Source organism: Vicia villosa, linkage group LG2 (assembly GCF_029867415.1).
Source record: "Vicia villosa cultivar HV-30 ecotype Madison, WI linkage group LG2, Vvil1.0, whole genome shotgun sequence".
In the NCBI taxonomy this organism is placed as follows: Eukaryota; Viridiplantae; Streptophyta; class Magnoliopsida; order Fabales; family Fabaceae; genus Vicia; species Vicia villosa.
This window is the reverse complement of record NC_081181.1, coordinates 50,635,305-50,651,646: the sequence shown is the minus strand read 5'-3', so window position 1 is coordinate 50,651,646 and position 16,342 is coordinate 50,635,305. Positions and strand designations below refer to the sequence as shown.

The 16,342-nt window shown below is 32.8% G+C and overlaps 1 protein-coding gene across 1 annotated transcript; it reads left to right on the top strand.

Moving 5' to 3' along the window:
• The first annotated feature begins 14,292 nt into the window (after positions 1-14,292).
• LOC131646159 (protein PLANT CADMIUM RESISTANCE 3-like) lies at positions 14,293-15,342 on the top strand. The gene is made up of 4 exons (XM_058916291.1): positions 14,293-14,371; positions 14,455-14,526; positions 14,632-14,841; positions 15,105-15,342. The coding sequence occupies exons 1-4, from the start codon at positions 14,320-14,322 to the stop codon at positions 15,179-15,181; spliced, it is 411 nt and encodes a 136-aa protein (XP_058772274.1). The 5' UTR covers positions 14,293-14,319; the 3' UTR covers positions 15,182-15,342.
• The last annotated feature ends 1,000 nt before the right edge of the window (positions 15,343-16,342 follow it).

The following is a 16,342-nucleotide window of genomic DNA, read 5'->3' as shown; positions in this document are numbered from 1 at the left end:
ATATACTTATTATTAGTTACAAAAGTTAAAAAAAGAAAGAAAAAAAAATATTAACAAGGAAAGGGAAAAAGTCATCGTGGAAGGAATTCAAATTCCACCTTTTTTATTTTTGTTTTATATTTAAGTATTTCAAATAAATTAATTGACATTAGAATAAAAGACCAATAAAATAGGCTAATTAAATGGAACTAACTCAATATTACATTACGTTAACCCTAAAAAAATAAAAATAAATTATGTATCAATTAAATAAAATGAAATTAAGAAAACAAATATACACACTCAGGGAGGAAACGCCTCCCTTCTCACCAATCCACGTTTCTTGCTTATTAAAGGGGAGATTGACCAATTTTAAAGTTTGAAACAATGGTCCAATTAAAAAAAGACACGTGTCATAGCTTAATTAAAATAATAAAAAAAAACAAAATCCATAAACACTATACACACGATTCAGGACCACAAGCTTTTCAGATCTCCCTTCCTTTTCTCATTGCATTCTTCTTCTTTCTTAGATACAAACTTTTCTCAATAATACTCAACTGAAAATCGATTCTCATATCACTTCAAACCACAAATTCATAAAAATGGAAAAGAAGAAGATTACCGTAACGATGGTCGAGGAGCAAGTGGTTGTCGCGGTGGAGTTGGTCTGATGTGATGGATGCATCGTCGTCGGAATCGCGACATCGATGGAGAGCAACGACGGTGGCTTCGTCCGTTCTGCTCCGATTTGTCAACGGCCGGTCGGAGGACGTGGCGGGAGAGTCTGAACCGTGGTGTTGTTCGGTTCATCGGAGGCGGAGCTGAGCGGCGGTGAGCAGCTGCTGTTATTCGCGGAGGACCGTTAGATCTGTAAAGATGTTTCCTCTTTGAAAATTCTTCTGTTCTTTTCTTTTTTTGTTATGCTTGAAAAGTTTGTATTGTAAGTGTATGATTTGGTGATTGTTTGAATCTATAATTACATGCAGGTTTGAGGGGTGGTTGATAACTGCACAATGAAAATTAGGATTTGTGGTTAGTCTGTACGTGTGTGAGTGGAGAGTATCTCGTGTATTTAAGTGAGTCCCCTTGAGGGTTAGAAAAGATGTCAATTTATAGAGTGGATGAGTGAACAAGAAAACATGCTTTTGATGACCATGAAGATTGATGATTCTTTCCTTGTAATTTTAAAAAAATTCCAAGTTTATGAAAACATGTTTCTTATGGTTTTTAAAGCTTTGAAAAAAATGGATTTGGTTTCTAATGGGCGGCCAATTATTTTGTTTTGTTTTATTTTAAATTTTGAATGAAGAATTGCATGAATTAAAATAAATATATAAAAATGTAATAATAGAAAAAACAATTTTTGTGATTTTGAAAATAATTTTAAAAAAAAAAAGAAATAAAGTTATTTACAAATAGAAGGAAAAATGTTAGGAGTAGGATTTGAACTCAAGATCTTATACTTGCAAACCTTACCAATTGTGCTATATTACTTATTCGAAATAAAAAGCCAATTGAAAGTTTAAGAAGCATCAATCAATATTTTGCTATTTAAAATATAACAATTTAAGAGTAAACTATTATATTTTAAAATAGATTTTAAATCGAATATTTATAAAATTCAGGATATCAATGTAAGTGAAACCTAGATTTTATAAAAACCCAATTTTTGAAATAGTTTTGAATTTTTGAAAAGCGTGGGCAAATTTTGGGGTATGACAAATGGATTAATCTTACTGTTAACTCTGGGGAAGGCACTGAATGGAGGTTCACTTCTGTCTATGCTAGTCCTTTGGAGCATCATAGAAATTTGATGTGGGAAGCTTTGCGTGAGTCTGCCAGGAATAGTAACAAGCCGTGGATGGTGGCAGGTGATTTTAATGATATTGCAGAAGCTAGTGAGAAGAAAGGTGGTGTTGCCGTGTCTCATAGGAAATGTGCTGTGTTTCGAAAGAATATGGAGGAGTGTAAGTTATATGATATGGGATCTAATGGTCCAAAGTTTACTTGGAGGGGAGGGATATATCATGGAGGTCAGAGGATTTATGAAAGATTAGATAGAGCTCTTGGTAATGAGGAGTGGAAGCTTCTTTTCCCAGATAGTTCTGTTAAGGTGTTGCCTAGGGTGAATTTTTCTGATCATCATCCCATTATGGTTTCGCTGAATAGGGATTGTTATATTAATGGTGGCCGTCAGTTTAGATTTGAAAGCGCGTGGCTAGTGGAGCATGATTATAATAGTAGAGTTAAAGGGCTTTGGAAGAATGGTGAGGATATCATGTCTAATCTTGATAGGATCAAATGTGATGCGAAGGAGTGGAAAAAGTGGAGTGTCAATCATGTTCAAAGGAATAAGAAGAGAATTTTAGCTAGGCTGAAAGGGATTCAGGAAAGTATTTATATGAGACATGATGCTCGTGGTCTCATACGAATAGAAAAGAAGCTTCAACAAGATCTCAATACCATCTTAAAGCAAGAAGAGCTTATGTGGTTTCAACGTTCCCGGGCTAAGTGGTTAATAGACGGTGATCGCAATACTCGATACTATCATATTAAGGTTGTGAATAGAAGGAGGCGTAATAATATTCAGATGTTGCAAGATAATGACGGGAATTGGATTGACAATCCGAAAGAGCTTAGGGAGCTTGTTAACAACTTTTATAAAGACTTATTTAAGATAAATAGTATTGGCAGTGGCTGGTTCCAAAGTAAACTGTCGTATCCGCCTCTTCATGATGAGGAGCTCAACAGGCTGAATGATAATGTTACAGAATTGGAGATTAAAAATGCTGTCTACAATATGCAGCCTTGGAAAGCACCAGGGCCTGATGGCTTTCCGGCTGGATTTTATCAACGTTCTTGGAACATGGTGGGTAATAGTGTGGTAGCCTTTGTCAAACACGTGTGGGAGAATCCTGGCAGTATTAGTAAGGTGAATCAAACTAATACTTGCCTTATTCCTAAGATTGATAAACCGGTCGTGGTGTCTCAATTCCGTCCCATTTCTTTATGCAATAGTCTGTACAAGATTGTTAGTAAAATTGTTGTGCAACGTCTCAAGCCTCATATGAATACTCTTGTCTCCCCTTATCAAACTGGTTTCGTACCAGGAAGACACATACATGAAAACATCATCATTGCTAGGGAAGTTATGCATACTATGGCCAAGATGAAGGGTAAGAAAGGTTATTTTGCCATTAAGGTAGATTTATCAAAAGCTTATGATAAACTCAGCTGGGAGTTTATCTAGAATATCTTGCAAGAAGTCAAAATCCCTGAAACTTTGAGAAACATTATCATGCATGCAGTCACAAGCGTTGAAACTAATGTGAATTGGCATGGTGAGCAAAATGAATTCTTTCGGCCTCAGAGAGGAATTCGTCAGGGTGATCCTATTTCCCCATACTTATTTGTGTTGTGTATGGATAAACTGTCTCACTTAATTGAGGAAGAGGTGGATGCGAGAAGATGGAAAAGTTTGAAGCTTGGCAGGAATGGGGTGAATATATCTCATTTAATGTTTGCGGATGACTTGTTATTATTTGGGGAAGCGACGGAAAGTCAGATCCAATGTGTTATGAAAACGTTAAGTATCTTTTGTAAGATGTCGGGGCAAGAAGTTAGTGAGGAGAAGACGGGTATCCTTTTCTCTAAGAATGTTACTAGGAGCATGCAGCTTAGGATTTTACATGAGTCAAGGTTTCGACAAACGCGTGATTTTGGCAAATACCTAGGTGTTCCCTTGAATGGCAAGAAATTGAAACGTAAGGATTTTCAGTACATCATAGACCAAGTAGCGGGTAAACTTATCAATTGGAAGAGAGATAATTTATCTTTAGCTGGCCAAATTACGCTTGCCAATAGTGTTATAGAAGCGATCCCTGTGTATCCAATGATGACAACACGACTTCCTAGATCGTGTCTTGAGGAAATCCAAAGAATGCAGAGGCAGTTCATATGGGGTGATACTACTGATCAGAAAAGAGTTTACGCAGTGGCTTGGGATATGGTAACTCGAGCGAAGCAGTATGGCGGGGTGGGGCTGAGAAAGCTGGAAACCCTCAATGATGTGTGTTTAATGAAGCTAGGGTGGAAGATGGTCACGAATGCTAAAGATTTATGGTGCCAAGTTCTTCATGGGAAGTACAATATTAATGAGGCGTATGACTGGAATACGAACAAAACGACGGATTCAAGTATGTGGCGGGATATCTTGAAGACGGTTCCTTTGATGATGGAAATAGGAAGATGGATTGTGGGAGATGGTAGGCATATTCGAGCTTGGGAGGATAATTGGTTGGGAAAAGAGTTTCAGTTACACCATACTGATATCACTATTCCAATGGAGCTTCGCCATGCCAGAGTTTGTGACTTGGTCGATGATCAAGGCGACTGGAATTTTCAAGTTCTTGACTCCTGGCTGCCGCGTCAGTGGATTGAGAGACTGAGGTCTTGCCCCCCGCCTAGCACGAGTTCTTTAACTAACAGCTTTTGTTTTGCAGGTACCAAAGATAATACATTTTCAGTTAAGATTATGTATGGAGAGCTGGAGGATAATATTGAGGAGGTGGAGGATGCGGATTGGAGAATCATTTGGAAGATTGCTGTTCCTGAGAGGTGTCGCACCTTCTTGTGGCTTATGAAACATGAAAGACTCCTGACAAACTATAGCAAGTACAGGAAAGGTTTGGGGAATGCTAGCTGTAACCTGTGTGGCAATGTGTGTGAAACCATGATTCATGCATTGAGAGATTGCCCGAAGTGTTTCACAATTTGGAAAAGTTTGGTCCCTAGTGATATGATGGTGGAGTTTTTCACTTTAGATGCTTCAGCATGGATTCATTTCAATTTAAACTATCGGAACAAGGGGAATAAGGAGTGGAGGGAAGTGTGGAGTGTTGCTTGTCATATGATATGGCAGTGGAGAAATTCTGAAGAGCATGATAGCACGTTTGAGAGACCGACAAATGCTATTACCCATATTCTTAAAAATAGATACGAGTATATCAGTGGTAGCAAGGATATGAGGAAGATTTTTCAAGGTGAGAAGGAAGGTAGCAATTTCATGGGGTGGAGGCCACCTCCTGTTGGAATGTGGAAAATTAATACTGATGGGGCTTGTAAGAGAAACGGCATTGCAGGATGTGGAGGTATTATCAGAGATCATAATGGTGAATGGATAGGAAGTTTCTCAAAATACCTCGAAATTTGTTCTGCTCGGAATGCTGAATTTTGGGGTGTAGCTGAAGGTTTAAAGCTTGCTTTGTCGCTGGGAATTCTTAAGGTAGAGGTGTGTACTGATTCTAAAGAAGTGGTGCAAGCTACTGAAGAGGGGGGCACGGGAGATTTGGACTGTATATCTCTCTTGCGGCAGATCAAAGAGAGAATGTCGTTATTTGAGTTGGTTATTATATCTTATGCCAACAGGTCCACAAATATGTGTGCAGATAGTTTAGCGAACAAGGCTTGTCAGGACAAGAGGGACTCCTTTCATCAAGAAGTTCTAGAGTTTCTTTGGCCTCAGTTGGCGGCTGATTCCATAGGCATTAGTAGCTTCTTTCTTAATTTTGAGTAGTTGTTTTTCGTTTTGGGCTTAGGCCCTCCATTATATATAAAAAAAAGAAATAATTGTTATTAACTATTAGATAAATTAATAAATATTTTATAAAGTATTAAGTCAAATTTGTTTATCTATGAATTTTTAAAAAATTTAAGAATAATTAACCCTACATTATGAGTAGTCTTTTTTTTTTTTTTTTTAAATTTAAAAATGTTTGTGTTTTTGCCTTTTTGGTTCTACATATAGGTTGGAAGGGTAACGTGAAAATGGGTTCCCACGGTGTCACGGCGGCTCCTGCGGTGCAAGGTGGCATGAGTCGTTAGCCCAATATATTACGTTTGTGTTGTTTCTTTGTTTGTTATGATGACCATAATGAAAAACCAGGTGTTTATGTACTTGAGATAGTGTGATTTTCCTTAATTTCAAATGATGAATGTTTAACCTTTTATGGCTTGAGTTGTTTTCTCCTTAGTGAGTGAAAATGAAATAAAGTGTCGTCTGTTGCCTTATTTGGGGCTCAGCATTGGTTAATACATATTTTCACCCCCGCTATATGGGGTTAGTTTGAAAAATCCTCCTGCAAAAAAAAATTGCAAAAATTCCCCTAACATTTGAAGATCCTCTCGTTTTAAACCTTGTAAAATATTTGTTTTTAAAACCAACCTTGCCATTTGAAGATTCGGTCATTTTGAACCCTATAATCGTGTAGATTATGTCATTTTAAACCATCTGGAATAGGACGTGCAAAGTTGGTTTTACTAAAAATAATAATTTATAGGGTTCAAAATGATAGAGTCCTTCAAGTGGCAAGGTTGGTTTCAAAAATAAAATTTTATAAGGTTTATAACGAGAGAATCTTCAAATGTTAGGGGAATTATTGCAACTTTTTTTTTGGCAGGGGGATTTTTCGAACCAATCCCATATGACAGGAGTGAAAATAGGTATTAACCCTTTTAATTTTATCATAAAAAATTCTGCTATGCCTTGTTGTTATATTATTGGCTATGTGTAAATCGTACATGTATTTATATCCACCAAAATTTTATAATCTTTTATGAAAAAATTAAGTGTTTTGATGTGTATTAAATTTTATATGATGTATCAACTTTTTTTTTTACTATAAGTCAATTTTAAAAGAATATGTATATTAATTCAAATATAAAAGAAAAAAATGGATGCAAACCCTCTGCTAGGGTTTACAATGGATCACCACCGTAACAAAGGGAGGAGTTCTCAAAACTTCAAAGACAACAGATTTCAGGAAATAGATGTTGCAGGAAGCTTGAACAAGGGGGATGTTAGGGCAGATAGTGATACTCAGGGAGAGAAGAGCGGAAGATTCAAGTCTTATAAGGAGATGGTGGTAGGGGGTGAAGGGAGAGAGGAAGAGGATGACGACATGGAGGACTCAGGCCAAGACAGTGGAGAGAGTGATGCTGGCATGGAAGGAGTGGAAAGAATACGAGTTGAGAATCACAAAATAGGCAGTTACGATTGCCTATTTTTGTGCTTTCGAAGGCTCAAGAAAGAAGGATCTATAAACCATGGAAGTGTGGTGTTATAGTGAAGCTGTTGGGTAGGAGAATCGGTTATAAAGCCTTGGAGACTAGATTAAAAAAATGTGGGTGAGATCAGGAATAATTAACATCATTGATCTCAGTAACGATATTTCCTTGTCACTTTCACCCATGAAGATGATCATGCCAGTGCTTTGACGAATGGACCATGGTTCATTTACGATCACTATCTTACGGTGAAGAAGTGATGCACGAACTTTCACCCGCAAAGTGATATCATCCATCGTGTTGCTGTGTAGGTAAGATTTTCATGTTTGCCAATTGAATATTATGATGCCAAAGTCCTGAAACACATTGGAAACAAGATAGGAAACACTGTGAAGGTGGATAAAAATACATTACGGCGGGGCGGGAGAGGGAGAAATATGCACGTATGTGTGTTGAAGTGGACCTAGCTAAACCGCTGCTTGCAATGTTTATGATTAAGGATAAAAAAAAATACAATATAGAGTATGAAGGTCTGCATATGTTGTGTATCAGGTGTGAAAAATATGGCCACTATAAAGAAGGATGCCCAGAGAAATCCCTAACTAACGATATTGGGAGTTCGGATGGTGGTGATAAGGGGAAAGATAATCAGGGAGGTAAGGAGTTGATGGGAAGTGGTGTCGATGGGCCTTGGATGGTAGTGCCAAAACAAAGGATGGTTAAGATAGGGATGGATAGAGATGGTATGGTGGCGGAGGGAGGAGGGCGCAAAGGTCCGGTGAGAATTAATGGAGATGGCGGTAAATCGGGATCCAGATTTACTGCACTTAATGAGGACATTATGGAAAATATAATTTCTATTTCTGAAAAAGAAGGAGGAGTAAAATTGCTTTTAAATGGTAATATTATGAACGAAGGGAGAGACAACATGGGTGGAAAAAATAATGGAAATGTTCAAAAGCATTTATTGCATAAAGGTGTGGGCCAGGGTAGTCAGAAACATGATGAGGTAATCATTGGTATTGGAGAAGGTGTTGGGGGAAATGACAAGCAGTTACAGGATTTTGGAGTTAGTGGAGTAAAAAGTGCTGACGTGTCACAAAATACAAAGAGAGAGAAAAAGAGTAAATTGAGTCATAGCCATGCAGCCAATAAGGAGAGGAATGTGAATCATATTAAATTGGGGGCACGTATTACTGGGAATTTTAAAGGGAAGTCCAGCAGCAAAACAAGTGGGAAGAATACAGTGGAAGAGAATAAATTAGCAAGCATATTTCAACAGCATATCAAGAACATGGGAGGGGATGAAGGCTATATGAATGAGATTGGTGATTGTGTCATTAAAGACAGTGGCATGACTAAAGAAGCTAATCTAGATGTGGAGACTAAGACAACTAAACCACCTGATCTGCAGGTTCCACCGACTAGCAGGGATGTGAGTATCAATAAAAGTGGGGAAACTTCAAGTGTAGAAGTTGAGGGCACTGAAGAAGCTATGGATCAAATGGAGACTGTGAAAGAAACCCTATTGGGAAACCAATGATGAGTTGTTGGAAGGAATGCTTATGTTTCTATTTTGTTATTTTAATGATGATTCAAAATAAAATAATGGTTTGGAATTGCCGTGGGGCTGCGAGTAATGGTTTTGTCAGAGTCTGCAAGCAGTATGTCACAACTTGGAATCCTGCTATGCTCGTGATAATGGAAACAAGATGTCACCCTGATAGAGTGAAGAAATCTTTCATTCAGTTAGGGTATGATGGGTTTCTTGCTTCGAACAATGAAGGCTTTGCGGGAGGAATTTGTGTGGGGGTGGAAGAAGGATTGTATGCAGGTACATGTTGAGATCACAAATTTCCAGTTTCTACACCTCCTGGTGCAATATGATATATAGGGGTTTAAATTGGTGCTTCACATCAATTTATGCTAGTCCTAATGAGGAGAGTAGGCGTAGAATGTGGAATGAGCTGGGGAATATTGCGCGGCATATGGAGGGTGCGTGGATGTTAGTTGGCGATTTCAACGATATTATGAGCGTAAATGAATAGAGAGGAGGGTTGCCAGCTAATACTCACAGATGTAATCTTTTCAAAGAAAGGGTGGATGAGTGCAAGCTGTTAGACATGGGGTTTGTTGGTGTGAAATATACTTGGAGAGGGCCGGTTTACCATGGTGGACAGAGAATCCTTGAGAGGTTGGATAGCTATGTAATGAAAGATGGAGGATTGATTTTCCTGATGGATATGTTAAAGTTCTGCCTAGACTAGATTTTTCAGATCACCATCCTTTGCTTATTTGCCCTACGGGTGGTTCTCACGCTAGAGTTCCAAAACAGTTTAGGTGGTGGAGGCGCGGGTCTGTGATTTTGTTAAGGATGTTTGGGAGAAGCCTAGCCGTATAGCAGAGGTAAACCAAACTGACATTTGCCTAATTGCTAAAGTTCCTCACCCTGAATTTATCAGTCAGTTCCAACCCATATCTTTGTGCAACACTATCTATAAAGTGGTGAGCAAAGTCATTGTTGAAAGACTTAAGAAATACATTCCCATCATCATTTTTCCGAATCAAACAGGTTAGGAGGCCTATAAAAAAAAATTCAATTGTAATCCGTTTATTTTTGAGGGCCTTAAACTTGAGTTCTAGCGTGAGATACAGCTAATATGATTAATACACAATTATTGACTTTTAGACTGTTTATTGGTATCATTATTCACCCGCGCCTCCAAAGTACATCTGCTATTTGTGGTATCATTATTGACTTTTAGACCAATAAAATACATCTAATATGATTAATACACAATTAATACACTTAAAAAATATGAAAATAATAATACTTAATAAATTCTGGACGCTTCATTTTTTTAGATTTTTGTTTTCAATTTTGAATATATAAAAGATTAGTAGTTTTGTAAAAAAAATCTTCCTACAAGTTTATGTCACTAATCCCATGATTTTCTCTTGAGTATAAAAGGAGAAATTGAATTAAATTATGGCTTTTAAGTTTTCACAAAAATTAATTTTTTAATTAATTATACATATTGTGGTTAAGAAAAAATGGGATAAAGATTGCAGCATCGTAAATGTGACGGTGAAAAAAACATAGAAGAAATCTTCACGAATAGTTAAAAAAATAAAATAAAACTGGAATGCAAGAAAGTTTTTTTCAATCTTTACGAATAATTGCAAAAATAAAATAAAACTAAAAGTAATAAATGTTGTAGTGTATAAACTTTCTAATTTCAATTTTAATTTGTTTTTTATTTAAAAATATATAGTTATTTAAGTTATATATTTTTATTGATAAAAAAAACACTATTTTGTAAATGAGAAAGAGGAATTGAAAAGAATTGAGATGAATATATGATAATAGAAATAAGATAAAATAAAAACAATAATTAATTACAAATATTTATTTTTATATTTATTTATATTGTCATAAAATTTTTGTTTTGACTGTCACTGTTAGATAAGAATTCAAAATAAATAAATTGCAGATCTAACATTAAAATTCTTACAATAATTTTATAGATTTTAAATTGCAGATCTAATATTAAAATTATTAAAATTATTTTATATGTTAAAATTTTCCTTTTTCTCACGGGTCACTATAAAAAAAATATTTATTTTCTTTTAATTAACAGTTATTTTTATTTGAGACACGAAATTCTTATTTTTAAATGTCAAATTTTCTTTTTTTTTTTCACCGATCACTATCGGTATAATACATATTTTATTTTAATTAACAATTACTTTTATTTGTTATTTTCAAATGTCAAATGTTTTATTTCTTTTCTTTCTCCATTCACGAGCCTCTTTCTTTCTTCCTTTTGTATGATTATTTAGAACAATTGAGTTTATATTATTATTATAATTAAAAATTTATTTCAAATTTAAATATATATATATATATATATATATATATATATATATATATATATATATATATATATATATATATATATATATATATATATATATATATATATATATAAAATTTATATTATATTAAATAAATGTATCCGTGCCATTACATATGTTTCCAATGTCCTATAGATAGATTAATAGAAAAGAAAGTGAGTATACTACTTATTTATTTGTTTTTATCCATATAATTCAACATCAATCGCGATTAAAACTATGGGAAAGGGAAAGAAATTATGTATTTCTAATTGTGTTAATATTGATCAAAACTTAACAACTCACAAACCTCGTTATGAAGCAAAAACAAAGCCTTTTTTTTTTCAAAGAGATATATATCTTCACATCAAAGGATATTGAGGAAAGATGATGACATATGTGGTGTGATTTTGAACAAAAGAACAGAAGGATATTGAGGGAAGATGATGATGACATGTGTGGTGTGAATTTGAACAAAAGAACTGAAGGATATTGGGGGAAGATGATGACATGTGTGGTGTGTATTAAGTCTATTTCAATAGTCAATGCTTGAATAGAATGTTATGATGTGTTTTTTAATATTAGTTGCTTTTGATTTTATTGATGTTACTTAACTATGTATTTTATTCTACTTAAAAAGTATGGTTCTTAACTATTTTTGTTATTTCTGTTAAAAAAATTATTTTTTTATCATACTTTTTATTTATTAGTATATCACCTTAAAAATTAAGAAAACATTTGAATTGTAGATTAAAATTGTATATATGTATGTGTTGAATAAAATAAAATTAGGGAGATGTTTACGTGTCCGTGGGCGAACGATACATTTCTTTACTATTTGAATTTGACTTAAAATCTAAATATTTATAAGTCTACGTTCTAAATATATAACAAAATAAATTTCTAAAAATAAAGTTAAATCTTCTCTTTCTTTTTGTTGTAAGTGTGTATATTACGTAAATCTCCTCTTTTATTTTATTTTGGAACATAAAGTTAGATTTCTATTATCTTGTTTATTGGCTCTAAAATTATATTATATTCATATTAATTAATTAATCTATATATTAATCATATAATATTTTTTTGTGATAATGAAAGATATTATGAACTGGATTAGTCATTAATATAAAGTATTATTTTTCTTACAACATTAAATATTTAAATATTATTTTTTATTCATAATATTTTTTATTAAGTTTTTTAATTACAACATTTTAGGATAAGAAGGTATTTTATCATGTTTTTAATGGCGATAATAGGATGGATAAGGAAGTATTGGGCAATGTAAGACTAAACATGTATGATACATTATTTATAATTTAGTAAAAAAACAAAATAATATTTATATACGGCCAAAATTACATTTTTATTTAAAATATTTTTATATACGACAACAACTTTATTATTGATTTAAATATTATTATAAATATTATCAAAACAAAAATAATATTTATAAACGGAGAAAAACATATTGTTTATTAAAATATTTTCATATACAAAAATATATTATTGTTATAAGCGGTAACAACTTTACTATTGATTCAAATATTAAATAATTTTTCACACTTAAAAACATTTATCTTTGCATATTAACGGAAACCTGAAGTTACTGATCACAATATTGCATATTAACGGGAATTTGGAGTTATTGAATATTAACGGAAACATGAATTAACTATCACAATATTGAATATTAAAGGGAACCTGAAATTACTGATTAAAATATTGAATATTAACGGAAACATGAAGTTACTGATCAAAATAGTGAATATCAACGGAAACATGAAGTTATTGATCACAGTATTGCATATTAACGGGAACCTGAAATTACTGATCACAATATTGCATATTAACGGGAACCTAAAATTACTGATTATTTGTATCGAATATTAACGGAAACATAAAGTTATTGATCACAATATTGAATTTTAACGGGAACTTGAAGTTACTGATTAAAATATTGAATATTAACGGGAACATGAAGTTACTGATCAAATAGTGAATATTAATGGGAACATGAAGTTACTGATCACAATATTGCATATTAACGGGAACATGAAGTTACTGGTTATTTGTATTGAATATTAACGAGAACATAAAGTTATTGATCACAATATTGAATATTAATGGGAACCTGAAGTTACTGATCAAAATAGTGAATATTAACGGTAACATGAAGTTACTGATCACAATATTGAATATTAATGGGAACCTGAAATTACTATTTAAATATTGAATATTAATAGGAACATGAAGTTACTGATCACTCAATATTAAATATTAAGGGGAACCTGAAGTTAGTGATTCAAATATTGAATATTAACGGGAACATGAAGTTACTTATCACAATATTGAATATTAACGGGAACATGAAGTCACTTATCACAATATTGAATATTAACAGGAACCTGAACTTACTTATCACAATATTGAATATTAACGGGAATATGAAGATATTTATCAAAATATTGATTGTTGACAGTAACATAAAATTACTGATTAAAATGTTAATTACTTTTTATAAACATTTTTTCTATTAAAAAAAATACATCTGAAACAACTGTGCGTCACGTACCAGAATCCGTGCGAACCCACAGATTTGTTACTAGTTCTACTTAAAAAGTATGGTTCTTAACTATTTTTGTTATTTCTGTTTAAATTTTTATTTTTTATCATACTTTTTATTTATTAGTATATCACCTTAAAAATTAAGAAAACATTTGAATTGTAGATTAAAATTGTATATATGTATGTGTTGAATAAAATAAAATTAGGGAGATGTTTACGTGTCCGTGGGCGAACAATACATTTCTTTACTATTTGAATTTGACTTAAAATCTAAATATTTATAAGTCTACATTCAAAATATATAACAAAATAAATTTCTAAAAATAATAAAGTAAATATCTTCTCAAGGTATATTTGCTAACTCCTTAAATAATTATCATCGTATTTTTATTTTTAATAATTATGTCTAAATAATATTATTTTAAAAGAAACATAATCTTTTTTTCATATAAAATAGATCTACGCATTAGCACAATAAAAAAAAACGGATAGACGGATATGAAGTGTAAGTCTTAACACTAATATATATATATATATATATATATATATATATTAGGTGCGAACAAATATAATTTTTCTATTAATTAGTATCTTAAAATTATTTCTTGATTGAATGCAAATATAATTTGCCTTCAACAAAAGGATAGTAGGGCAATATGTTGTCCTTTTACCTGCTATAATTTTAATTATTTAAATAACTCTTTGAATAGTTAAAAAAAATTGTTTTTCTAAATGTATTATATATAGGAGTCATGAAGGCCACTTCCAGTACGCATCTTATTAGTGAATACTCCTAAAACGGTTTACATGGCATCGTGGTCCACTGGCTTTTGTGACTGCTTTTCTGACTTGAGCTCTTGTAATTCTCACATCCTTGATGCAATTTTTTTTCCTTGTTTAATTGTTCCTATCTTGAAATAATTTTGTAATTTTCATGTGTAGGTTGCCTCACTTTATGGTGTCCATGTGTTGCATTCGGAAGGGTAGCTGAAATTGTAGACAAAGGAACAACTTGTGAGTGTGTGATTAAGGTTCAATTGTTTTGCTTTAATTTTTATTTAGAGGAAGAGGAATTGATGAATACAATATAATTTGTTTTGTTTTGGTATAATATTGCAGCTTGCTGTGTGCATGGATTGCTTTACTGTCTACTTGGTAGTGTTGGTCTCGGGTCACTCTATGGGTGCATTTATCGTACCAAATTAAGGAACGTTTTTGGCATTGACGGAAGTCAAACTTCCGATTGCCTTGCTAGTTGTTGTTGCTTCCCAATTTCCCTTTGTCAAGAGCATCGCGAGCTTGAAGCTCGTGGTTTCGACATGTCTGCAGGTACTTTGATAATAAAACAAAGGGTTAATGGTAGTTTACCCCCTGTAATATGAGCGTGTTTTGGTTTACCCCCCTACTGTTGCCAAAGGCAGGTTTTGGCAACGGTTTTTTTGAAAAAACGGTTGCCAAAAGGTAGGGAGGGGGGAAAAGCAAAATTCGCTAACATTACAGGGGGGTGAACTACTATTAACCCTAAAACAAATAACATCTTTTGTTATTGTTGTTAAAAATTTAAGTGAATTTGAAAATATTTGTACATATAGGTTGGAATGGTAACGTGCAAATGGGTTCCCGCGGTGTCACGGCGGCTCCTGCAGTGCAAGGTGGCATGAGTCGTTAGTATTCTTGGTTTGTTGTGGTGACCAATATGAAAAACCACATGTTTATGTACGTAAGAGACTGATTTTCCTTAATTTGTAATAATGGATGTTTAACTTTTTATGCCTCGACTTGTTTTTTTTCCTTTGTGAGTGAAAATGAAATAAAGTGTCGTTTGTTGCATTTTTATAAGAGTTGCATGGATTAAAAAAATTTATATATTTGATCTATAATGATCCAAAGACATCAACTTTTATCGACCTATATATCTAAAAAAACTGAATATATTGATGTTTGAAACAGTTACATTGCAAATGAAACAAATACTTTAAAAAATATAATACGACACAAAATACCATAACAATATATTGTGACAATTTCATCTATCAATAATTTTAAAATTTCTGTCAAACACGTCAATATATACACTATCAACCAATCACACTCATGTATTCAATTACACAACATTTTTATTCTAATTTTTTTAATAACATGACATATTGTTTATTTTCTATTGGATGACAGTGTAAAACTATTTTACACTGTCAGTGCATATCCATTAAACCCTATATATATATATATATATATATATATATATATATATATATATATATATATATATATATATATGAGGAGGGTTATATTTACTCCAAGAGTACGTTACTATAACTTACTCCACATCTTGACCATTTATTATTTTCAATCTAATGGTTAAAAATAATAAGGAGAGAGAAAACTATTCCTTATTATTTTTAACCATTAGATTGAAAATAATAAATGGTCAAGATGTGGAGTAAGTTATAATAACTTACTTGCACAGGACTATTGAACACACAATATATATATATATATATATATATATATATATATATATATATATATATATATATATATATATATATATATATATCACGCCCAACACTCTTTTGAGTTTGGTGCGTGTATATTAACGGTGGCGGCCCACGGTCCGATCGATAAGCTCGAATACCATATAAGAGTTTGACCTAATTTATTCTTACAACACCGGTTGGTAAGGTGAGGAATGTCCCTCTATATGTAACACCCAGAATTTTATTATTTATTTAATTAAATTGTATAATGAATTAATTGTTGGAATTAGTCGAAGTTAGAATTTTTGGCATTTTTATAAGAGCCGTAATTGGAATTATATGTTGTTTTGAGC